Genomic DNA, 27,529 nt, shown 5'->3' with positions numbered 1-27,529 from the left:
TTTTTTCAGCGACCACAATAAATAAGTTATACCTTGTGGCACATTTTTGCACATACTAGTATCATCTTCCTTTGTCTATATAAAATAAGGAGATGAGGTATGATTACCAATGAGACAACTATCCACCAAAGTTCAAATAAAATGGCTGTAAGCAATTATAGGCAACCGTATGGCCTTCAACAATGAGAATACCCCATACCGTATAGTCGGCTATAAAAGGCCCCAACATGAAAATTATGAAACAATTCAATTGAGAAAACTTAGTGTTTATTCTCCACATTGAGGTGCTGTTAAAAATGTTGCCCGCTAATCCCTAATTTTCTTTCCATTACTTTAAAACATATAGTTTTAAAAAAGCCATTTTTGAAAATGTTATAAAATCCTTGTTATTTTTCATAGTTTTTGAAAAGAAAAAAGGTGTCAATGTTAAATGTATGAAAAATCTAGAGACAATCATTTAAAGCCAAATTTCAATGGCTTATATTTGAAAAACAAGCACATGGACCGCGTATTTTTTTCTGCTTTTTTAGTTCCGTTTTATAAATACTCGCATTTCATCAAAGTCTTTAAAACACTTGTTATTTTGAAACAGAGTAGCGAACATCCTTAATAGATATCTACATGAAACATGAAACATGTTGTTTTCTATTTCAGTGGAAATATAAATTCTTGAACTGTTCACACAACCAATGCAACTGAAAGTAAAAAAAAAAACCCATAGACATGATAATTACAAATGATAAGTCACAGAGAATAACAGTAAAACTACGTATATAGGTAATCTCGTATAACTGACACAATTATGATTTCAAGAAATAAGCATTAAGTTTTTTCCATAACTTTTTCTTCAAACTGAAGAGAGCAATCAACTTAAAAACGCTATCGAGGAAGCACCAACACGAAACACGACCTGGAATAAAATTGAAGACATCATGGACGATAACCCTTTACTTGAAGATATCTCTGGAGATAGTTATCGAAGGGAAGGAACTGGTAAAAGTGAAAGTCTTTTGAAAGATGCTACTGAAGATGACAACAAAGAAAAAGACACTTACAGCAAACAGCAAGCGGTTATAAATCGGAAAGACTTTGATGAGGAAAATTTAGAAACTGTAAATGTCGAAGCACAGTTTGAACTTTTGGGTCAAAACGATACTGACACTGTAAATCAGTCAGAAGTCAAAGTGTTTTTCTATAGCATAAACGATAAATCTGATTCTGTAATATCTAAGGAAAACGAAAATCTACAACGAAGAACTGGAGACATATGTGATGCTACTATTATTGAAACTCTGTCAAATGGCCATGATGTTGATCATAAAAACAAAAAATATAAAAAATATAAAATGAATAAGAATATTAAAGCAGACAAATCTCCAGGCAATTCAAATTTTTTAGATCCAACAACAGCCATTTCAACGTTAGAAGATTCTCAGATGATGCAAAGACCCCCATCACACATAACTGTTGCTAATTGGACAAAGGGAAACACACCTGCGACAAACGTGAAACCATTGATTTTAGACAAAATAAGTGAAAAGGCGGACGATTTAGGCATTGCTGATATTACTGAAAAGAACTCTCCATTTAACATAAATATTGAATCGACTTCAGAATCAGTACTCGAAAACAATTATGTACTCGAAACAAAAAATGGTGATGGGATAGAACCAAATACAGACCGATTGTCTTTGGGCATGCCCGATGATGATACGGATTCGAAAGATTTACAAACATCTTTACAATCGCTAAAACATGATGGGAGTGAGGATGTTAGAAGTTGTATGGATTGCATTAAACCAGTACAAGTTAAAACCTGGAAGGAAATCAACCAAGGCGACCATGTCATTCTTTCAAGGAGTTTTTATGACCATCATGCAATTGTAATTAGAGTAATTCCACCAGAGGATGATAACAGTCAGACGATTAGTTTAGAACTGATTCATCAGACAAACAAAGGTGCCATTAGGGATAGTATTCGTCGTAGAAGACCCATTGTCGAATTAAAACGTAAAACTGAAACAGTCGATTTGAAAATGGTAATGATTTGTAAATATTGGGGAAGTATAAAACCGAAAAGTCCAGAAGAAATAGTTAAAAGGGCATCTGAGGCTTTAAATAGTGATCAAGAAGAATTTCGGTACGGCGTTATTGATAATAATTGCGAACATTTTGCTTCTTGGTGTGTGACTGGAAGAAGGCTCAGTATTCAAATTAGAAAAGCTAGAATTGTTCTCAAAATATTTTTCCGAAAAAGATTCCATGGTCTTAGTGACGAACTATTGAGAAACAAGGTCGAATACGAACATGGTATGCTGTGCAAAACGTGCTTCGAGAGAAATGAGAAAATGCTTAGTGTAACAAGGAAGAAAGTTCGACAAAAGGACGACATACAAAAAGGTGACATAATTTTGTATAGGTATTACAAACTCCTGCACTGTTCAGTGGTTCTTGATGTCATCAAACGTAAAGAAAAATATATTAAGTGCGAGATTGCCCACTATGCATTCAAGGGACCGTTCACAAAGAACATTATACAAAGTGGTATTTTGAAAGTTCCGTTTGATGGATCCGTTTCAGTATTTGATTATTCGAGTGATGAGTTTAAAACTTATGAGCCAGATGAAGTAGTTTGTCGAGCCAAGGAAAGAATAGGAGAACAAATGTTTGCTTATTTCTCTAATGACTCTAGCCATTTCGCCCGCTGGTGTAAATTGAAATTGTTAAACCAATGAAATGTAAAAACTTAAATCATCTTTAATTTTATACATACATATAACTTAAAAGATAGATGTATCGTCGGCTGGTTGACATACATTGTTTGAAAGACCACGATTCGGACAGGATGTGATAAAGCCCTTGTTTGGAATAATTTTTAACTAAAATTTAAAATTTTGATTTATGATTTCAATATACTACTATGTCTGTTTTAAAGTTGAGATGTGGCAGCATTAAAAACAGAAAATATAGTCCCCAAGACGTCCCAACAGTTGTATTTATGATTGATTGATTTTTGATTAACGTCCAGTGCAATTATTTCATGTTTAGGACTAGAACAAATAAACAATTAAGATATCGGCTTTAACGTTTTCATTTTGAACGGACATGGCTGTGTATTTATACAACCTGCACAGCCAAACGGACGCCCACTTGAGCAAGGGTTTTGCTGCCGTTCAGAAGAATACCAAAGAGATAATATTTCTATTCTACAGTCACCCTTGTGAATGTATTTATAAAGTTACTAGTTTAATATACAAATTCATTAAAACTTTTATAGAACTGTGTTTAAATCTTCAAAGCAAGATTATTGTTTTCTTCACAAAAGAACTTTTTAATAACTAAACCAGAGCACTTACATGTTAAATTATATGTTTTACGACCTAGGGTTAGGGATTTTCTCTACTTTTTTTAACATGAGCCTCAATTTGTTAAATAATTCTGATATTTAAGTGAAGATGGAATATTAAGCCTATTTTTAGGAGAGAACATACTATTGTTAAACCACTGTTCTAGGTTAGGGGAAGGTTGGCGCCTTTAAACATGGTTAACACTGCTAAATTCTAATGTGGATGTCCCAAGTCAGGAGCCTGAAATTTAGTGGTTGTCGTTTGTTGCTGTATATCATATTTGTTTTTCGTTCATTATTTTGTACATAAATAAGGCCATTAGTTTTCTCGTTTGAATTGTTTTACATTTGTCACTTCCGGGCCTTTTATGAATGGCTATGCGGTATGGTTTTGCTTATTGTTGAAGGTTGTACGATGACCTATGGTTGTTAACTTTTATGTCATTTGGTCTCTGGTGGACAGTTGTCTCATTGGCAATCATACCATGTCTTTTTATTTTTAAATTGTTTTAATTAAAGAGGTATTTTTGTATCTATTACTTGAATAAATTGAATCCAAGGTCACACGTAAACACAATCATGTGATATAGATTTTTGACAGGACACAACACCCTAACAGCAATTATAATCAAACTTCTACGAGTATCATTGTCCACTCAAATAGAGGCGAAATATACCAAAAGGGAAATTCAAACTCATAAGTCGAAAATAAACAGACAACGCCATGGCCAAAAAAGAAAAAGACCAAAAGACAAACAATAGTACAAAAAACAGAATATAGAAAACTAAAGACTGAGCAACACGAACCCCACCAAAACTGGGGTGATATCAGGTGCTCCGGAAGAGTAAGCATATCCTACTCCACATGTGGCACCCTTTGTGTAGCTTATGTTAGTACAAACTCGGTAATAAGTTCAATTCAGTAGGTCACATTCGGGGAAATGGGGACGGGATTGTAGTTACGACATTTGGAACATATCCGCTATCATCTGTGAAACGAATATTCCATAACGATCAACCAACTCGTGATGGCGTCCGTAAAATTTACGAAGTGATGATTTCAACTTCACCACTTGAAACTCTGGTTTAATAGCTTCCTTGTGAGCAGCAACCCTCCATCAAGGAAATCCTAGCCCTGGAATATCGTATCAACTGGGAATTATATACTCAGTATTCAGGCGCTGCAGGACTGTTGCTACATAACAATGGAAAGTTCACAATTGGGAAGATGAAATCATCTCTTTTGTCGTAACTTTTTGTTTTCACCCGACCTTCATTGTCAATTTCTAGATGAAAGTCAAGATATGAGGCAGAATTACCTGTATCTGTTGTATCCTTTATCTCAAGTTCGATGGGATAGGTGCGTTCAACATAATCATTTAGCAAGAGAACATCATCTATATAGCGGAGAGTAAAGTTAAAGGATACTGCTAACTTCTTTTCTTTCTTCCTAAGAAGTTCCTGTATGAAGTCAGCCTCATATGAATAAAGGAACAAGTCGACAAGAAGGGAGGCACAGTTGGTTCCGTGTTTAAGTATTCTTTTATTTGTCTTTATGCATATTATTTTTACTGTTTAGTCTGTTTTTGGTTATATCCATTTGACGTGGCTCTGTACTTATACATCCCGTCATTGTGTTATTGTGCTATGGTAATATTTTTGTATTATTGTTTTTAATTTTTGCTAATGTGCTTTTTCTAAATGCCTTTTTGTGTTTCTTTGTTACATATGACGTGGCTCTGTACTTAGTCATCCCGTCATTGTGTTATTGTGCTATGGTAAATTTTTGTATTCTTGTCTTTCATTTTGCTAATGTGCTTTGTCTATATGCTTTTTTGTGTTTCTTTGTTACATATTAGTTTGTTTTAATAGTGATTAAGGTTATAACACAATGTTGACTGCTGTACCCCAATTTTTGACATTTTTACCTATTATGTCTGTTTGTTTTGTTCACACATCGTTGTCAATATAATGGAATTTAATGCGACTGTCATACAATTGAGAGGTTTAGCTAGCTACAAAACCAGGTTTAATCCACCATTTTCTACACAAGAAAATGCCTGTACCAAGTCAGGAATATGGCAGTTGTTATCCATTCGTTCGATGTGTTTGAGCTTTTGATTTCGCCATTTGATTACAGACTTTCCGTTTTGAATTTTCCTCGGAGTTCGGTATTTTTGTTATTTTACTTTTTTCCCATGGGGATGCCGATTGTTTGTTGAAAAACACGCCCTACAAACGTAACAAATATGTTGTCAAAAAATCAAGCATCTTGATAATGTCAGTTTCAGAGAATTTTTTGTTTGAATCATAGTGATTTTTTTACAAAGTCGGATTTATCCCTCCCTAAGACAAGATACTTGTATCTACGTTGGCCATTCTTTTTGATGAAACAAAGCAGGACCAATTCTTTCAATTTGTCTTTTAGATTGGAATGGGGAATACCTGTGTAAAGTGTAGAAAAGTCAAATGTTTTAATACTGATTGCTGATAAATAAAGGCAACAGTAGTATACCGTTGTTCAAAAGCCATAAATCGATTAAGAGAAAACAAATCCGTGTTACAATCTAAAACCGAGGGTAACACATCAACTATAAGAGGAAAACATCGGAACAACAGAAACACTGAACTGCAACAAAAACAAACGCCAACATACATAGAAACGGTGAACAATTGAGAGGTCTTTCCTTTTCGAAATGTAAAATATATGTTTAAATAGATGTAAATGCATTGAAAAGCATTAAACACGCATAAAACCCTCTTAATATGGTCAAAGACACAAATTTGGGATCTAGGTCATGAACTTGACCTTTGACCTTATGACCTTTGTCAAAGTAATTAATCCCCGTTGTCCTTGCTGAAGACACCATGGGTCTAGGAACTTTAGTTTATGAGTTAAAGCTAATTTTGTCTTTTGAGAAACCGTAAACGGGGGTTATGCCCCTTACGGATAGGTCAAATCTCTCCCAAACATTTTTTACTATTGACGATTCCTGTACAAATATGGGTTTCTGAGATATCCCAAAACAAGTAGTAAGGTCAAACGTCAAGGTCAACCTTAAAAAAGTTTTAAAACACAGATAAAACAATTCATAAGGTCAAAACACATAATTTGCTATCTAGGACATGACCGTGTCCTTTGACCTTGTGACCTCTGTCAAGATCATTGGTCCCCGATGTCATTGCAAAGACCCCCATGGGTCTAGGACCTTTAGTTTATTAGTTAAAGCTTATTTTGTCTTTTCAGAAACCGTTAACTGGGGTTATGCCACTTACGGCAAGGTCAAAGTTGCGCCTTCATGACCCAAACATTTTCCGCTATACAAGACTTCCGTAAGTATAATCATGGTTTCTGTGATCATCCCATAACAAGGTGTTAGGTAAAAGGTCAAAGTCAACGTAAAAGTTTGACCTTGAGGCATTTTCATGGTCACATTTATTGATGTTCATTGGTGAAGATCCTAGGTGACTACTACTTACGGTTTCTGAGTTTTAGTGGCCAACCGACATCGGTTTATTTTCAAAGGGCATAACCTTACCAATGAGTCGTTGAATCTTTTCGATCCAAATGTAACGAAGACCCAGGGTTTGGTCCTGAACAAATTCCACTCCTTCGTTTTTTTTTCTACTTATTAATTATTGTTACGGTGTTTGAATGATAACAAGGTTTTCAGGTTTGGGCAGATAACTCCGGACCGACAAAATTTTACGACTCTCAGGGTGAGTTCCGGATAGGTATATATGTCACCGATACAAAGTGTGAACCAGAACGCGACATGTTGTACGTTACTGAGGGAAATTTTGTCAAAGTTTGGCGGAAAAAAAAGGAATAATAATTAAAAACCAATTGTTCAGAGAACAATTGAAGGTCTTTCCACCTCGATAATAAACAATGAAATTTAAAAAACGGTGTTGGAAAATGTCACTCCTGGTAATTTGTTGCTTAAAACTGATATTAAAAAATAAGAATTCTGATATTTTTTCATAGGATAAGTCTGAAATAGGCTACTTCCGGTTAAAATACGGTCATTCCGGATGACCTGATAAATGGTGAAATATCTACAACCAAATGCAGAAGACTTAATTGTTTTATAAAGAATTTTTAGCAAAGGTCAAAATCTAGAACGTCAAATTGACCTTTGACCTTGACCTCAATTTCAAGGTCATAGGTCAGTGATCTCAAATCAAAAGAACCCAGGTCATTCACTTGTATGATTGCGGAGTAATACTGATTTCAAATACATCAGGGGAGAAAACTCCTATAAGGGTTGACCAAAACACTTCGACTTAAATGGGTTGAAGTTGCGCCCTATCGTAAACAATTATTTGGCAAACACATCATATCATTAAATGTTACGGTTTCTTTTAAATAAAGATAACAAGCAAAATTGAAAATTTAGAACATGACCTTGACCTTTGACCTTGACCTCAATTTTCATTCAAATGGACACAGGACTTCATATCAAAAGACGTTAGGCCTCTATGACTTATGTATGAATTTACCAAACATATCACCTATGTTAAATTTTCAAAGGGAAATAACTCCCATAAGATGTCATCCAATCACATCAGTTAAGTTAACCAAAACATTCTTAAGAGCAGACGAACAATTTGGTGCAAACAGTTTGTTAAATCTTTTACGGTTTAAGAGATATGTAGATAACAAGAAAAAGGGGACGCAGGGAGATAACTCCTATACGAATAAGTGGTCGGTTACACAGGGTGAGTTTTGAAATTCCCATTACTGTACGACATCATTGGCCAAAAAATCCTTTCGATATGTTGTAAAACAATAAAGCATCTCAGACGGCAGAAGAAAAAAAAAATAATCAGAAGAAAAGCAAAAGGTCTTTCCACGAAAAGTGGAAAGACCTAATAATAATTAAAAACTCTGAACAATTTAAGGTTTTCCACCCTAAATAGACAAATCTAGATGGGAAAAAAATAAATTTTGGTTTAAAATGTCTATTCTTGTTTAAGATAATAGCTTAATTTATGCTGCTGATTCCAAAAATATATATGGTTTTATTATAGTTTTGCGAAAAATAAGGGAGATAAGAAGGTACGTCTGGTTTATAAAATGCTACTTTCGGTTAGATTTGAACCTTACTTCACACAGATTCCAAAAATATAAAGTTCTAGTAAATTATACATGAAGTAAGGCAAACATTACGAAAGGTCACTTCCGGTTGACCTTTATCAATGTCATATATATCTGTAACCCAATGTAAAAGACCCTTTGACTTTATCTTGAACCAATAAGAAGTTAGCGCAAAGGTGAAAATCTAGAACGTCAAATCAAACTTTGACCATGACCCCAATTTTTAGGTCATAAAACAAGGGCCTCAAATCAAAAGACTCTAGATCTCTACTATATATCGTTAATAAGTTATATTACCATACAGCTAAAATAAGACATAAGAGGGGAGAAAACTCCCATTTAATGGCTACATACCCTTTCAACTAAAATTTAAGTACGACATGTCGCAAATAACAATTCTGTAAAAATATTTTGTCGATATCTTATACAATTTCTGAAAATAAATGATAACAAGCCAAAATCAAAATTTAGAACATGACCTTGACCTTTGACCTTGACCTCATTTTCTTTTAAATGGACCAAGGACCTCAAATCAAAAGACCCTAGGTCTCTATCACTTATGGTTTACCAGTTACAAATACATTTCACTTATATCAAATACAGAAGGGGAAATAACTCTCATATGGAATCTCTATACCGCTTCGGTCAAAATTAAACAGAACATCCTGAGGATATAACGAGCAATTTGGAAAAATAAATTTGTCGGTTTCTTTTACGGTTGCGAAGTATTAGAAATAACAAGAAAAACAGTGTTCGGGGAGATAACTCTTACAAGGAAAAGTATTTGGTAAAACAGGGTCAGTTTCAAAAGCGTATAAACTGTTTGATATCATATACCAAATATCTAAGCGACATGTGAGATAAATGAGATACCTAAGTGTTGCCCATTACCGGATGTTTCTACTAAAGGAGTCTTTTTAAATGTGTGTAGATCTTACTGATTGTTTGATGCATGAACATATAAATGGGAAATATGTATATTCACATAGATCGACTTGAAAATCAGGAAGGTAGTACGAACTATTTTCAACACAATCAAGGACTATTAACATCATTTAGTGAGATGTAGACCAAACCCAATCTGTATGCCATGTTTCAAATGGTTGCGTACAACTGATACATGCTACCGAGAAATTGAAGAAATTGTATCGTTTAATTGATGAATATATTTTGTGTACTCTGTTGACATTTTGCATGGCAAACTCTCGGACGATCTATCTATTAGATGTAGAAGATGAACTTCGTCTGTCGTACACTTATCCATGAATTTTGGCAGATTTGGCAAAGAGATGAATATTGTAAAACATTCTAAGAAATGCCTATCATAGCATATAAACGCAGTAAAAATTTGAAAGAGCACCTAACAAAAACAAGACTTTCAAATAGGAAGACTTTTGAGAAGGGACCCTTGCTAAGTATGTCATAGAACTTAGCTAAAGAATTCCCGTAACACCGTTAATTTAACAATATATATACTTATTGTTAATAGGCAATTAGTCTTTACGACTCTATTTAAACGGTGTCAAGTCTTGAGGTTTTAGTATTATGTTGGCGATGGGAATCTATGCATTTGCGAAAAGTTTTACCCAAACCTTTGTAAATTTAATTTGTGGAAATAAAACATTTAATAACATTGGCAATTTGTACTGAATTCATGCATTATTTAGTTAATTAGCGATATCGAGCAATGAGACAATATAAATACACCTCATCTTCAAAGGAGGGGATATAATGGTTTACATGTCCGTTTGTTCGTTCGTGCTTCCGTCTGTCCATCATTTATAGTGTTCTTCTTGTCAGATTTATTTTTAATATGCTTCCTGTTTGCTTTATGCATACGAATACAGATATTTCTAATTATATATTACAGGATCGTTATTAAAATTTACAATATACATTATACACATAAATATAAAGATATAAGTACATATTCCCCTATAAGTTTTAAAAAAGAGGAACTATGGTATTACATTTATATAGAATCTGGTCTCTGTATGAGGAATAATATTAAAGGCACCAATGTTTGTGCACTAGATGCTCATTTTGACAATTAATGTCTCTTCAGTGTTGCTCGAGGCCAAAATATTTGAAAATCCAAAAACTTATTGAAACAATGAAGAGCTTATAAACAAATAAAGGACAAAAAGTATAGCCAAAGACGACATGGGATCAGAGCTTTGCATGAGGGAGATATATTCCTTAATTTAAAATAATTTTCAAAATTTTGAAATAAAATCTTTAATAACACAATATCCGTATTTTCATGCCAGTACCGAAGCTGGTGATAGGAAAAACTAAAATAGCAAAAATACCGAACTCCAAGGAAAATTCAAAACGGAAAGTCCCTTATCAAATGCAAAATTAAAAGCTCAAACACATCAAACGAATGGAAAACAACTGTCATATTCCTGACTTGGTACAGGCATTCCTTATGCAGAAAATGGTAGATTAAACCTGGTTTTATAGCTAGCTAATCCTCTCACTTGTATGAAAGACGCATAAAATTCCATTATATTGACAACAATGTGTGAACAAGACAAACAGACATAATAGGCAATGATGTCACAAATAGGGGTACAGCAGTCAACATTGTATTATAATCTTAATCACTATAACAACCAACAAATATGTCAACAAAGAAAAACAAAATGGCATATAGACAAATCACATAAACAAAAATGAAAGACAAGCATACAAAAAAAAATGACCATAGCACAATAACACAATGGCGGGATGTATAAGTACCGAACCACGCCAAAAGGATATTACCAAAAATGTACTAAACAGTTAAGGTTAATAATTTACAAAGACTATTAAAAGAACAGTATGACACGTAATTAAGATGATAAACAACGTCAGTACCTAGAACTTATACTTCAAGACCATCATGTATTATTTGTGAAGTTGATACGGAATATTTATCAACCAGGTCTTGGTATCTTCCGATGAACTTTTTTAGAAAAAGGACGAGACGTTCTTTGACATAACCCTGGTTCATCAACTTTTTTACTCAAACACTGGTGACGTTTTATATAGTCTGAGTAGCAGCTGCAAGCTCTTGAATACCGAATGAGCATACTGATCACTTGTTCCCCTGTGAATAAAATTGAGAATGGAAATGGGGAACATGTCAAACAGACAACAACCCGACCAAAGAGCAGACAACAGCCGAAGGCCACCAATGGGTCTTCAACGCAGCGAGAAAATCCCGCACTCGGAGGTGGCCATCAGCAGTGAAGCATGTTTTACCTTTTTGTTCACTATTAACAAAATATGCCGTATGGTATCCCAAAGTAATACATTTATAGCGTAAGCTACCATTGTTATATTCAAAAGCATAGTGGATTATTTCTTTTAGACGATTTTTCAATTTCACATGGGGAATGGTGGTTTACAGGGTTGAAAAATCAAAAGTTTTAATAGAATTAATTTCAGAGAAAGATCTAGATTTGAAATTATCCAGAAATTCTTTAGAGTTTTTTTAGAATCCACATATGGTTAATACCACTACCACAAAGTAATGAATTACTCATGCATGTCTGTTCGTGTACAAGACATATTCGTACCATGTACGATGTTTATCTAAGCGGTCTTAGGACTAGGACTAGGACATGTCCTAAGATCGTCTTAAGACGTTTCTTTGTTCTAAGTGGGCTTATCAAACATGTCCTAACTTTGGAAATTTCATATGGAATTGTCCTAAAATTTTATGACAACAATTTAGGTGTCCTAATATGGTCTTAGGATGGGCCTTACTTAAGTATGATGGTAAATCTGTTAACATAATCGTTTATGTAAGGAACAGTCCAAATAATTTTCGTAGAAATAGACTGCTAGTGACCAGTGTATATAAAGTGCGGATCCTGAAATACCATTTTCACTGTATATGCCATACATTTCTAATGTAGAATGATAAATAAACAGACGAAAAATTTATCATTTTGGAATAAAATGATAAATGATATATCAAATGGATTGTTTTAATAACTCATGATGCATGTAAGAGATGCAAACGGGTATATACCACTCCTACAGCCACCCAGATGTAAAAACGATACACAAATAGGTAGATATCGAGAATATTCCACGAACAGAGCGTGCAGGAGATTTCGAATCAGCTGTAAAGTTTTATTTTCAGAAAAATATACTTTTTAACATAATCATCAATGTTGTATAACTTTAAACAGGTTTTTTAATTTAGTTTGTTGATAGAGTTAAATTCCATTGTGCTGCTTACGTTAAGCGATTCATGTTAACTGTCGAATAATGATACATAACTTTCATTTTCACTGTAGGTGCGATTCATTTCAATTGTATATGCGGTGCATTTTCACAGTAGAAATCTTATTCATTTCCGTCAAATAGAGTGTTAGTTCAGCCGACTCGCAGACAAACTAAATAACGACAGAAGGACTTGATAATGCTTACTTTGTGGGTGAAAATATAACGAATTTCAAAAATTAATTTCGTAAAAATGAGAGCATTTATTGCTTAAAACATTCAATTCTATGTTTCTAATGATTCGTCAGGATATTTATTACTTTTTGAGATATAAGTGTTGGACATTTAACATATGTTCTCTTAGTTGAGGATCTACAAGTTTTGGTTCGTGTGTGTCATATTTTTTTTTTTCGCAAATTGATTTGTTTTAAATTAGCTGTTAGTTTTTCTCGTTTGAATTGTTTCAAATGTTTCATGCCGGGGCCTTTTATATCTGATTATATGGTAGGTCTTTTTTGTCATAATGCTGTACGGTGACCTATAATTGCTTACAGCAATGTCATTTGAACTCTGGGGATATCTCTCTCATTGGCAATCATACCACATTTCCATTAGTTATTTTTATATGAGAATCCAATTGTTGCAAACAAATATTGGTTTTGTTGGAAAGGATGATAATGGTGTGAATAAAATAATCTTTATGAAAAAATACTGTAACAAATTGGTTTCTTGTATCTGGATAGCAGTTTGTACTAAACTTCCATTGATCAGTCCAATGGAAAATCATGGTTGATAATCCAATATTAAGAGATGAAGATACGGATAGTATCCCTTAAAAAAAATCACCTCGGCTTATCATGCTTTTTTTTATCAATTTGAACGAATTGAAAACGGATGGTTTAATTTTCGATTATTTCTGCTAACACTTAATCAATTTCATACGAAATGAACTAGAATGATTTGCACACAAAATTTTCATTTACATAGTGCTTAAATCTTGAAATGAACATAATATACCGAATTCCAAGGTAAATTCGAAAAAGGGACAAGTCCGTAAAAACTAAAAAAATTAAACGTAGGACTATATCAACCGAAGGAACAAATGGAAATACAACTGTTATATTCCTGACTTGGTACAGACATCATCTAAAGAAAATGGTGGGTAAAACCTGGTTGTATAGCTAGCAAAACCTCTCACTTGTATGCAAGTTGTTTATAGTTCCGTTAAAAAGACACAATTGGGCGAGCAACCCAAACAATCATAATTGGTTAATGTGACAATTATTGGATTCCAGCAGTCAAAACAGTGCAAACATACATTACAGACATACTATACAGCTGAATTAAAAGGGTTAAACAAACATAAAAACAAATCTGACAAAGACACAAATAAAAAATGTCCTTGATATTGATAGTACATACAAAAACAAAGACGCCAAAAAAAAATCAAAAAAGCAACAAACGTTTTTGCTGTTGATATTACATACAGTTAATTAAAACATAATTTTCCGATAAGGTACAAATTAAGTAAAATATAAATACAAGTGTAAAGAAAATGAAAACGAAACTTGATTACTTCATGCGTCGGAATCGCACCTCTTGACTCATCTGCACAAGGAAAGCCTAAAGGCAAACAAATGAAAAGTTTACCGTAATGTATTGCAACGGGTTTTTATAGGTAAACGGATATTCCGTCTATATTATGTCTCATGGAATTATACCCCGGTAGCTCAACCGTTTACGTTACTGGTAGAGAGGGTTCGGCCTGTGCTTTTGCGGTAGGTCTTTGCACAACATATTGACAACCCTAAGAACCAACAAAATACAACAACTGATAGGCGCCAGAAACCTAGAAAAGACAAGAGGTGACGATTGCGTCAAGCAATATATTCGCTCATACAACTAATAACCAAAAATCGACAAAACAGTTTCATATATAATAGACAAAGACAATAAAACACAAATTTCGCGGTATCTTCATATGAAACATGTGTTAATGTAATGTGATTTACACACCAAAACGATGTTGTTTGGGGCTTTATATGCGGGGACAACAACATATTTGTCATGGAGGTAGGACATGTGTTTTGCAACATTTGGGGCTTTAAAAAGATTGATATAGCATGGGTATTCATAGACCCATTCAGTTTTTTTAATTCTGATTTGTTTTAACGACCTCACAGCCTTAATCCATTCGGAACGAGTTTAACCCATTGCCTGGTATAATCCTCGACTGAGTCCATCAGTATTTTGAAGTTGTGTTTCAAATTGATGGATTAAGGCTCGCAATATGTATGGGCCTTTGGATAACACATTTCGCAGAGAAGTGACAATGTTTAGGTCACCAGTAATAACGTGGCCAATTGGATTATATATGAACGGGGAACTAGCACAGGTTCAAGCAGGAGGTTTAAACTTGAAGTCGTCAATATTGAGATCCTGCGACACGTGTTTGTAGTTACACATTTTAGTTGTAATTGGTTTGGTATAGTTGTAAGACATGATATGTACAGACTGACCTTTAAAACAAGGAGGTATTTTCGAGTGAACTGATTTATGATGACGGATATTGACCAAGTTGATGGCATCGAGACCTTTGTTTTGCAAAGGAGAGTTTTAGAAAGGACCTTTTTTCTTTTTCATCTTAACCAATGCGAACTGGTTTGAAAAGGCTATGAAAGAGAGGCGAAAGATACCAAAGGGACATTCAAAACTGACTTGCAATATCCGAAATCATAGCTGCAAGTTTTGTTGGACGAATGGGGGTTTGTAACAGCTGTGTTCAAACATAAGTTGTACAGAGGATGAATGTAAGAATGAATAAAGCTTCGTGCGAATGTGATGAATACCTAACGTTTTTTGTATAAAACTTAAAAGTCAGCATTTAAACGAGGAATGCAAACAGTCAAGTTACCTGCTTCAGGTAATTTCCTTAAAAAGCAACCACATTCACACACACGCACACAAACACACACACACACACACGCACACACACGTTTAACCAGGAAATACACATCTTGATCATATTTATTAAATAGATTTGCTGCCCAGTTGTTAAGGCGTTGATTTAAAAAAGAGGCGAAAGATACCAACGGGACATTCAAACTCATAAGTCGAAAACACCTGCGCAATAGACTTATAACGGATACTTAAGGCATCATATATATGAAACGTGTGTGGTTTTTATATAGTAGTGAAAAGATATGTACTCGAACTTTATAGATACCAAGTATTTTACTGGAGGGTTCGAACGAAAAATCCAGATAATTATGGAATACTGTTACTTACTTTAGATTATAATAACTAGGAAAGTTACAGATGACAAGTGAGATAGAATGACAATAAAGTCATGTATATATATAATTCTTCGTTGTCTGAGAGACAGAATTTCGAAATAAATCAGCGATCAGTTGTCCACATAAATATAATTTGAGTATGCAGTTAGTAAAATATGTCTTGCATTGATTTTCTGAGAACTTTTGTTAAGATATGTCTTGCAAAACATGGAACATGGACTAGTATACTTAGGAAGCAAAGTGTGGGGACCAATTTACAAATCAGAAGCAGAGGACAAGAACAACTGTTTACTCGTAGGGATTGTTTGAAGAGAAAAGTAATGAAACTTAAGTTTCCTAGTTATAAACATAATGAACGTCCCTTTTATCAGTTTTACTAGAAAAATGAGTCCGTTGTAGTTATTTGAAAAAAAAGTAAACATATCTTTGGGAAATAATGTATATATAAGATATCATCGGTGCTTAATGAGTATGATTTTCCCTTCAATTTTAAAACGATACCGTTAATATTGTCAGAAATATAACAAATTGAACTGTTAGCAATTACTTCATGCATATTCAGGACGAGAATTTTGACAGATATTATACATTTGTTCCATTTGTTGCTTTGGTTGATGTTTTTTTTATTGCCAAATTTGTCAGACTTTCATAAAGAAAACTACCCTAAAGATACTGATTTGTGATTTCATATTCTATAAACATGTGTAAAATCGATTTATGCATGTAAACTTCATATCATCTGTGGAAGTTTATGGGACATGTTTGACGGTGTGTGTTGCTTTAAGAACACTTTAACTTGAAAGCATCGATATGTGCATAATTTAAGTTTTACTTTAAGTGACGATGAAGTGGAAGATATCAATTGACTTTTACTTGACATAATTTTATTCATTACAGACATTACAAATATTTTAGAATTAATGGTATCATGTGTCAGAATTAACGATATCGTGTGATAATTAACGATATCATGTGTCAGTCTCATCAGGTATCGTGTGTCAATCTCATCGGGTATCGTGTACTAGTCTCATCAGTTATTTAGTGTTAGTCTCATCGGGTAGCTAGTGTTAGTCGCATTAGGTACCGCGTGTTAGTCTCATCAGGTATCGTGTGTTAGTCTCATCAGGTATCGTGTGTCAGTCTCATCAGGTATCGTGTGCTAGTCTCATCAGGTATTTAGTGTTAGTTTCATCAGGTATCGTGTGTTAGTCTCATCAGGTATCGTGTGTCAGTTTCATCAGGTATTTAATGTTATTCTCATCGGGTATCGTGTGTCAGTCTCATCGAGTATCGTGTGCTAGTCTCACCAGGTATTTAGTGTAAGTCTCATCAGGTATTTAGTGTTAGTCTCATCAGGTATTTAGTGTTAGTCTCATCGGGTATCGTGTGTTAGTTTCATCAGTTATTTAGTGTTAGTCTCATCGGGTATCGTGTGTTAGTCTCATCAGGTATTTAGTGTTCGTCTGATCGAGTATTTAGTGTTAGTCTCATCGGGTATCGTGTGTTAGTCTCATCAAGTATTTAGTGTTAGTCTCATCGGGTATCGTGTGTTAGTCTCATCAGGTATTAAGTGTTAGTCTCATCGGGTATCGTGTGTCAGTCTCATCGAGTATTTAGTGTTAGTCTCATCGGGTATCGTGTGTCAGTCTCATCGAGTATTTAGTGTTAGTCTCATCGGGTATCGTGTGTCAGTCTCGTCAGGTATTTAGTGTCAGTCTCATCAGGTGTTATGTTAGTCTCATTAGGTATCATATTTTAGTCTCATCAGATATTGTGTCAGTCTCATCGGGTATCGTGTGTCAGTCTCATCGAGTATCGTGTGTCAGTGTCATCAGGAATCGTTTGTCAGTCTCATCGGGTATCGTGTGCTAGTCTCATCCATCAGGTATCGTTTGTCAGTCTCATCAGGTATCGTGTGTCAGTCTCATCGAGTATTGTGTGTCAGTTTCATCGGGTATCGTGTGTCAGTTTCATTGGGTATCGTGTGTCAGTTTCATCGGGTATCTGTGTCAGTGTCATCGGGTATCGTGTGCTAGTTTCATCAGGTATCGTTTGTCAGTCTCATCGGGTATCGTGTGTCAGTCTCATCGGGTATCGTGTGTCAGTCTCATTAGGTATTTTCAATACTGTAATTAACATGATCAATAATTCACGTATATAAAATCAGGCTTCTTGTCCAGAGTTGTAGCCGAATTAATTATTACATGTATTTGCCTTTAAGGAAGATTTGGGAGGTACAGTCCACATATTTCTATATTTAAACTTTTTTAACTTTAATAAAATTGATTCTATGTTATATATGTTGTACATTTTGTATTATGTATAAAAGGCTGAGCGATTACGATGACTGAGGCCGTGTTCCCATTGAGCTAAACCCGGTCTGGTGTAGGTGTATTGAACACTTAAACTGAACTATATTACGTTCCCATTGATAAACATCAATGTTTACATATTGTTAAAAAACAGGTTTTGACTACATGCAGTCAATAGTCTATGTAGGCCTTGTGTGGGTTATGCGAACATTACACTAGATATTAGGAACTTGGATTTCATTATGAATATTTAAGGATAGTTACTTATATTGAATAAGAATTATTATAATAATATTATGAAGTAAGTTTTTTACCTATGTATATGACAAAAACTAAAAAAAAATGCTCGGTTTAAAATATGATAAAATTCAATAGCCTTAGTGGACCATTTGATTTTCAGTGGGAGGTTTTTTTTTTTTCGGCGAATAGAATATTCATTTTACATCACTTGATAGTACGGCTTATTTATGTAGCGCGAAAATGATTTTCACACTATTTTTACACAATTTTTTCATGCAAAGTCCTGCATTTTGTAGAACAAAATATTCATTTTCACCATTTCTTGGACAAGGTTATTTTTTTACGATTAGTACCAGTCTAGACTATTCATTTCCAAAATGTCCCCTTTGGTGACTGGGGAATAGAAATATGGTCACTTAGGTCTCCTTCTGATCGGCCGTACATCTTTTGTGGGGCGTCCGTTTGGCTGAACGGGATGTACACGTATGCAGCCACGTCCGCTCTTAGAGATAGTGCCACGCACTTTGCAAGTTAAAAACCTTAGCAACAACTCTTTGAGGGGTCCTGTTGCAAGTTACAACAATTTCTGTCCCTATCCAATATACTCTTATTTCCCAATGGCAGTCCAAAATGGCCACGATCTTCATCTCGGACGGCCTTTATTACAGGACCTACTTGTATTTGTTGTGAATTTGTTCTCGTCCTGAACATGCATGAAATCTTTACCACTGGCCTTTACATAACCAACAATCAATCAATCAAACAATCAATCATTTCTTTAAATTCTTTTTTCGCCTATTGTTAGGCTGTTTTAGCCTGCTTAATCGTGACATCTTTAGAACTATCAAAGTTCTCCAAATCAATAGAACGATTTTCTTAAAGTTAAACGTACTAACTATTCATCTTATTGGGACAATCCATTTTTTATTACTTTAATAAAAAAAAACTATAACATAGAGGATAATTTTTAAACTCAATGTTGAATAACCCCGTCCTTCATTTTCAATGGAATCAAAAGATTTGTATCACTTGTCTCCTGACATCTTATAATTCGGAGTGATTTGAAAAACTTAGCTTGGCTAGATCAAAATGTAAAATATAATAAATTTACTAACCGATAATTTGAGGCTTGAAAGCTAGTGGAGATAAACGAAGGGGCAATAAAAAAAATAATTCAAAGAAAAACAAACAACAACTAATTAAAAAAGAGGATCATTCAAACAACGGTCCATAAAATACAAATTAAGATCGTTGAGCAACACACTATATGATCCAAATCGACATAATCATGGCTCGGTACTTATATATCCCGTCATCGTGTTATTGTGCTATGGTAAGTTTTTGTATTCTTGTCTTTCGTTTTTGCTAATGTGCTTCGTCTATCAGCCTTTTTGTTTTTCTTTATTGACATATTTGTTTGTTTTTATAGTGATTAAGATTATAACACAATGTAGACTGCTGTACTCCTATTTTTGACATTTTCACCTATTTTGTGTCTGTTTGTTTTGTTCACACATCGTTGTCAACATAATGGAATTTTATGCGACGGTGATACAATGGAGAGGTTTAGCTAGCTATAAAACCAGGTTTAATCCACCATTTTCGACATAAGGAAATGCCTGTACCAAGTCAGGAATATGACAGTTGTTATCCATTCGTTTGATGTGTTTGGGCTTTTGATTTTGCCATTTGATTAGGGACTTTCCGTTTTGAATTTGCTTCAAAGTTCGGTATTTTTGTTATTTTACTTTTTAGCAACCAATTGATTTACAGGACTTTCTCGAGGATTTTTGTTATGCAATGTTCTTAGTTGACTGAAATGTGTAAAACAAAGGTGCAGGATAAGTCGGATGGATGAGGGATAAGTAATGAAAGGCATTAGTATGTCACGTTAAAATAAATCATTTTGAATAATCCATACATTTGATCATGAAGATTAATCAACCTCTCATTCTCATTCTCATAATGATTTACATTTTCTGCACGATATAAGTTTCAATATTAAGCTTTTATTTCGTGTAGACTTCAATGCAAATCAAAGGAAAATAATTATCTGGTTGCAGCAACAAAGCATAAATATTCAAAATTATCAACACAATATAACATACTTTATTTATATAATATACAACAAGAAAATAAAATTAAATAAGAAGCAGTGCGAACGGACCCATGGAGAACAGATATAAAATCGAACAGGCCCAGGATGAACAGGTATTAGGGCAAACTGGAACTAGGGCGAACCGACCCGGATTCTCTGCACGATAGGTCGAATAAGATAAAGGACGGGCAATTTGTTGTTGCAATTGGTTATTTAACATGCATATATAAGCAAGATAGAAATTTTAAGCTATACCTGCATGCACTGAATGAAACACACTAAACCTTCAAGAAGTCATTTTTAAAAGTTTGATTAAACAGTTGTGTGGTAGCTGATATAAATGTAGTGCCATCATTCAGATTTAAATTTCTTAGCTGTATTTTTCTAAATGTATACAACTGTTGTTTTTTTTTTAGATTATATATAAACCATTTTAAATGCTGTGTGTATAATCTATATGTTTAAATTTCACCCTTGCAACATAGGGCTGCTTTAATGTTCTGCTTAATTTTATGACTGCACGTTTATAATGTTAGTTACATGAAATATTTTGTAATTATTCTGGTTTTATTTTTTTTTTAATTTTAAAACTACAATGTAATATCTAAAATACACAAACTGATTTTATATCCTTTTCCCATACTACAACTTCTGGAAGATTTTGTGAAATTAAGGCTTAAAAAGTAATGAATTCATACCCAGATTGTTATGTTTGTTATATCTGTGCTTTAATTAGGTTAAACTTATGCGAGGCAGTCGGTATGCAGAGGATGAAATAACTTTCCTTAGCGGAAAATAGTGTATAGCAACCTTGTCACTTATAAATGTTTTATCCGATCCACGTGCAAGCACCCCATGATTCGAAAATTGGCATGTGTTACTTTTTAATCTTTATTTAATACGACAAACAAAAATTAGTTGGTGCGCGCGGAATCAGATGATTTGTTAGTTTTAACATAGCATATTTTATTGCGGACTGTTTTTTTGTTAACTAGCACCTTAAAAATTCGTATGTAAATGTTTTTGTTCATCTTTTCGTTTTCGTCCTTTATTTTATTTGCCAATGGTTTAGGAACAAGTTCACAATTTCACATGGATCAATATAACATTTTTTGTGTCAACTAGTGATATACATTGCTGTTGGACAGATAAAAAGGATGTAAAGTTTATGAAATATCTGTTTTACAAATGACAACAGACAATTATGTTCAAATTGTCGAAACCACTATCCTGTCCTCTTTTCCGCGAATGTGACCTACCGAATAAGACTTATCACCAGAGTAGTACTTGAACAACACATTGTGAAACTCAAATCGATATAATTATGAGAGAGTATTTTTAGTAGCAAATGATTCACAGGACTTTCTCAAGGATTGTCGTTATGAAAGAATATGTGTGTAAACTAACATGTAGGATAAGTCAGTTGCGGGACAAGTTATCAAAGGCATTAGTATTTATATCTAGTGAAAGAAATCATTCTGAATTATCCATGCTGTAGATCGGTAAGATTTTTCAATCTCTCTCTCTTCTGTTAATTTACATTTTGTGCAATATGCTTTCATTTAAATGTATTACTAGATGTTTTCTTATCTTGTCATACTGTTTACAATTAATTAACACTTTCAAGTCATAAAGTGACCGGTATAAGGAGTATAATAGATATGTCTGAGAGTGCTATCATACAGCCTGTCTCAGACTGTCTGTACCATTCTTCGTTTTCGTTTTTCTTTGTTTCCATGTCTATAATGTTGTTACAGAAGGAGTTGTTTGTTGTTTTTTTAATGTATGCTGTTCATTTTGATTAATATATAGTCTTGCGTTTGGTTTTGTCAGTTTGTATAACCCTTTTGGATTTACCTTGTAGTACGGTTGTTAATACATTTTTGTGGTATTCATTAAATAGTTGACCCATATAGATGACATACACATTTAACAAATAGTATTATAGGAAAACCTCATACTCTAGTTAAACTTGTGTTTGCGTGAATAAAACATCGATGTGTTTGTTTATAACTTTCAGTTGAATAACTTCAAAATAACATATATGTTCAAACGGTCAATAAACTTTGGATACAATTGATGTTTGATTTAACCACGTTCATAATATATGAACCTACACACATCTTTTGTAGAACACTTTAAACATTTTGATTTACCTGATATGGGACTACACACGTCTTTTGTAAAATACAGTATCATTTACCCGATGTAGATTTTTCAAGAAAGCACATCCATCAAAACAGTCTAGTGTTACCATGGTTACTAATGGTTTGTCGGTTATATGTGAATATACTTTTTAAACCTTATCAATCGACCGGAATCAATTTTATGCGTTCTAATATATAGTTTATTAGAAATATAAATTGAGCAATGAGAACATACAATTGCATCATATCTCCAAAGTAGGGATATACCGGGTTACCTATGTCCATCCGTCGGTTCGTCCGTCCGCCTGTAACACATTTGTGTCAACTATTTTTTTGCAACAACAAACCAGAGTTTCTAGATATGATATTTGTTTCCAAGGTTCATATTGGTTTACTCTTTCAGAAACATTGCTAGTGTGTTCTTGTGGCACAATTTATTCAGCGATCACAATTGATAAAATATACCTTGTGACACATTTTCCTCAGCGATCACAATTGACAAATTATACCTTGTGACACATTTTCCTAAGCGACCACAATTGATAAGTTAAACCTTGTGGCACATTTTCCACGACCACAATTGATAAGTTATACCTTAAAGCCCATTTTTCACGACCACTATTGATAAGTTATATCTGATGGCACATTTTCTACGACCACAATTGATACGTTATACCTTGCGACACAATTTCCTCAGCGAGCACAATTGACAAGTTATACCTTGTGGCACATTTTCGTCAGCGACCACAATTGATTAGCTATACCTTGTGGCAGGTTTCCCACGACCACAATTGATAAGTTATACATTGTGGCACATTTCCCATGACCACAATTGATAAGTTTTACCTTGTGGCACATTTCCCACGACCACAATTGATAAGTTATATTGTGTGGCACATTTTCCACGACCACAATTGATACGTTATACCTTGCGGAACATTTTCCTCAGCGATCACAATTGATAAGATAAACCTTGTGGCACATTTCCAACGACCACAATTGATAAGTTATATTTTGTGGCACATTTTCCACGACCACAATTGATACGTTATACCTTGCGGAACATTTTCTGCAGCGATCACAATTGATAAGATAAACCTTGTGGCATATTTACAACGACCACAATTGATAAGTTATATTTTGTGGCACATTTTCCACGACCACAATTGATACGTTATACCTTGCGGAACATTTTCCTCAGCGATCACAATTGATAAATTAAACCTTGTGGCACATTTTTCACGACCACAATTGATAAGTTATACCTTGTGGCACATTTTCCACGACCACAGTTGATAAGTTATACCTTGTGGCACATTTTCCACGACCACAATTTATAAGTTATATCTTGTGGCACATTTTCCTCAGCGACCACAATTCATAAGTTATACCTTGTGTCACATTTCCCTGAGCGACCACCATTGATAAGTTTAACCTTGTGGCACATTTTCCTCAGCTACCACAATTTATAAGTTATATCTTGTGGCACATTTTCCTCAGCGATCACCATTAATAATTTATACTTGTGACACATTTTCCTTAGCTACCACAGTTGATAAGTTATACCTTGTGACAAAAAGTCAAAAAACAAGACAAGCGAACATCCTTAAATATTAATCTTGGTACACAAAATTAAGAAGCTTTTATTTGTGTTGCTGAGAAAACATGGAAAAATAATATTTGCATCAATGTAAAGAATAAACATTGATCTAGCTAATGGAAGAGGATACTAGTATGTGAAAAATGTGCCACAAGGTATAACTTATCAATGGTGGTTGCTGATGAAAATTTGCCAGATATTCGGAATTCTCTGGTTTTATCAATGAGGTGTCATTAAAAATTTTGCCCGCTAACCCTTACGTTTCTTTTCATCATTTTAAAACATATGGTGTAAAAAGTCATTTTTGAAAATCTTATAAAATCGTTATGTTTTCAGAGTTTTTGAAAGCAAAAAGGTGTCAGTTTTAAATGTATGCAAAATATAGAGAAAACTATTTCAATGAAATTTTCAATGGCTTATATTTCAAAAACAAGCACACGGTCCTTGTATTTTTTTTGTTTTTTAGTTCTGTTATATGAATACTCTAATTGTATCAAAGTCTTTAAAAAAGCTTGTTGTTTTGAAACAGAGTACCAGACATCCTTTATAAGATATATACATTCACATTCTTTTTCAGTGGAAATATAAATTCTTGAACTGTACTCACAACCAATGCAACTGAAAGTAAAAAAAACAACATGGACATGATAATTACAAATGATAAGTCATAGAGAAATTAGCATTGCATTAAGAAGAAAAAAGCCTGAAGTCATTTCTGAAGAGAACGATCAACTTAAAATCACTACCGAGGAAGCACTAAAACGATATACGACCTGAATAAAATTGAAGACACCATGGACGATAATATTTTACTTGATACTGGTAAAAATGAAAGTCAATTGAAAGATGCTACTGAAGATGACAACCAAATAAGGGACACTAGTACTAACAGCGGCCAGCAGGCGGTTATCAACCAGAAAGACTTTAATGAGGAACATTTAGAAACTGTAAATGACGAAACACAGTTTGAGCCTTTGGGTCAAAACGATACTGACACTGTAAACCAGTCAGAAGACAAAGTGTTTATCTATAGTATAAACGATAAATCTGAATCTGTAATATCTAAGGAAAACGAAACTCAACAACAAAGAACTGGAGACATATGTGGTGCTACTGATATTGGAACTCTGTCAAATGATCATGATGTTGATCATAAAAACAAAAAATAAAATCAATATAAAATGGGCAAGAATATTAAAACAGACAAATCTCCAGGCGATCCAAATGTTTTAGATCCAACAACAGACATTTCTAAGCTAGAAGATTCTCCGATGATGCAGAGACCCCCATCGCATATAACTGTTGCTAATTGGGCAAGGGAAAACACACCTACGAGAAAGGTGAAACCATTGGATTTAGACGCAATAAGTGATAAGGAGGTCAATACATTCATAAGAAATGATTCAAAAAAGAAACAAAGGAATGATTCAGGGAGTGCTGATATTACTGAAAAGGGCAATGAGATGGGGAACTCTCCATTCAACATAAACATTGAATCAACCTCAGAATCAATACTCGTGGAAAACGAAAACAATTATTTACTCGAAACAAAAAATGTTGATGGGATAGAACCGAATAGAGACCGATTGTCTTTGGGCGTTCCTGATGATAGTACGGATTCAAAAGATTTAGACACATCTTTACAATCGATACCGCATGATGAGAGTGAGGTTGGTAAAAGTTGTATGGATTGTATTAAACCAGTACAAGTTAAAAACTGGAAGGAAATCAACAAAGGCGACCATATAATTCTTTTAAGGAGTTTTTATGACCATCACGCAATTGTAGTGAAAGTAATTGAACCAGAGGATGATAATACTCAGCAGATTAGTTTAGAATTGATTCATCAGACAAACAAGGGTGCAATTAGGGATATTTTTCGTCGTAGAGAACGAATTGTCAAATTAAAACGTAAAACTGAAACAGTCGATTTAAAAACAGTAATGATTTGTAAATATTGGGGAAGAATAAAACCGAAAAGTCCCGACGAAGTAGTTAAACGGGCATCTGAGGCTTTAGATGGTGATCAACATGAATTTCGGTACAGTGTTATTGATAATAATTGCGAACATTTTGCTTCTTGGTGCGTTACTGGAAGAAGGCTCAGCATTCAAATAAGAAAGGCTACAGTTGTTCTCAAAATACTATTACGAAACAAATTTCGTGGCCTAAGTAACGAACTATTAAGAAACCAGGTCGAATACGACCATGGTATGCTGTGCAAAATGTGCTTCGAGAGAAATGAGAAATTGCTAAGTATAACAAGGAAGAAAGTTCAACAAAAAGAAGACATACACCAAGGGGACATAATTATGTATAGATATTACGGACTTCTACATTGTTCAGTGGTTCTGGATGTCATTAAACGTAAAGAAAAATATATTAAGTGCGAGATTGCCCACTATGCATTCAAGGGACCGTTCACACAGAACAAAATACAAAGTGGTATTTTGAAAGTTCCATTTAATGGATCCGTTTCAGTATTTGATTACTCGAGTGGTGAGTTTGAAACTTATGAGCCGGAGGAAGTAGTTTGTCGAGCTAGGGAAAGAATGGGAGAGCAAATGTTTTCTTATTTTTCTAATGACTCAAGCCATTTCGCCCGCTGGTGTAAATTGAAATTATTAATCCAAAAAAAATAAAAACTTGGATCATCTTTGATATTATACATACACTTAGAATAAAAACAGATGTATCGTCGGCTGATTGACATGCATTGTCCGAAAGACCACAATTCGTTTAAAGAACAGGGTGTGATAAGGGCCTTGTTTGGAATAACTTTTCCCTAAATTTGAATATTTGATTTATGATTTTAAGCTATGTCTGTTTTAAAGTTGAGGTGTGGCAAAATTGAAAACAAAGAATGTTTTCCACAAGACGTCACAACAGTTGTATTTATGATTGATTGATGTTTGCTTAAAGTGCAATTATTTCATGCATGTTAAGGACTAGAACAAATAAACAATAAATATTTAACGTGCAAGAGAGCGTTACACAAGACGTTGGATTCAAGTTTCCAGTTTCCATTTTGAACGGACATGGCTGCGTATTTATACATCCCGCACAGCCAAACGGACACCTCACTTTAGGGGACGACCATTTGATATTCTGGGGGTGGGGGGAAGAGGGGGGGGGGGGCTGGAGGGTTTGTTTTGGATGGGTTTTACA

At 34.2% G+C, this 27,529-nt stretch overlaps 1 protein-coding gene across 3 annotated transcripts in view; it reads left to right on the top strand.

The window, feature by feature from the left end:
* Positions 1-27,061, top strand: part of LOC127732566 (uncharacterized) — a 29,377-nt gene extending 2,316 nt beyond the window's left edge. The window contains exons 2-3 of one of the 3 annotated variants that reach the window (XM_052241621.1): positions 6,594-6,679; positions 24,939-27,061. In XM_052241621.1, coding sequence (XP_052097581.1) covers positions 25,543-27,003 — 1,461 coding nt within the window. In that variant the 5' untranslated portion in view covers positions 6,594-6,679; positions 24,939-25,542 and the 3' untranslated portion in view covers positions 27,004-27,061. Of the gene's footprint in view, positions 1-654; positions 3,883-6,593; positions 6,680-21,767; positions 22,117-24,938 lie in introns of those variants that run through there. The other 2 variants (XM_052241620.1, XM_052241619.1) reach the window with 2 other exon arrangements.
* Positions 27,062-27,529: the final 468 nt, after the last annotated feature.

The sequence above is a fragment of the Mytilus californianus genome, unplaced genomic scaffold (genome assembly GCF_021869535.1).
Source record: "Mytilus californianus isolate M0D057914Y unplaced genomic scaffold, xbMytCali1.0.p SCAF_25, whole genome shotgun sequence".
Classification (NCBI taxonomy): Eukaryota; Metazoa; Mollusca; class Bivalvia; order Mytilida; family Mytilidae; genus Mytilus; species Mytilus californianus.
Note: the sequence above shows the minus strand (reverse complement) of the source record. Positions and strands in the feature narration are given on the sequence as shown.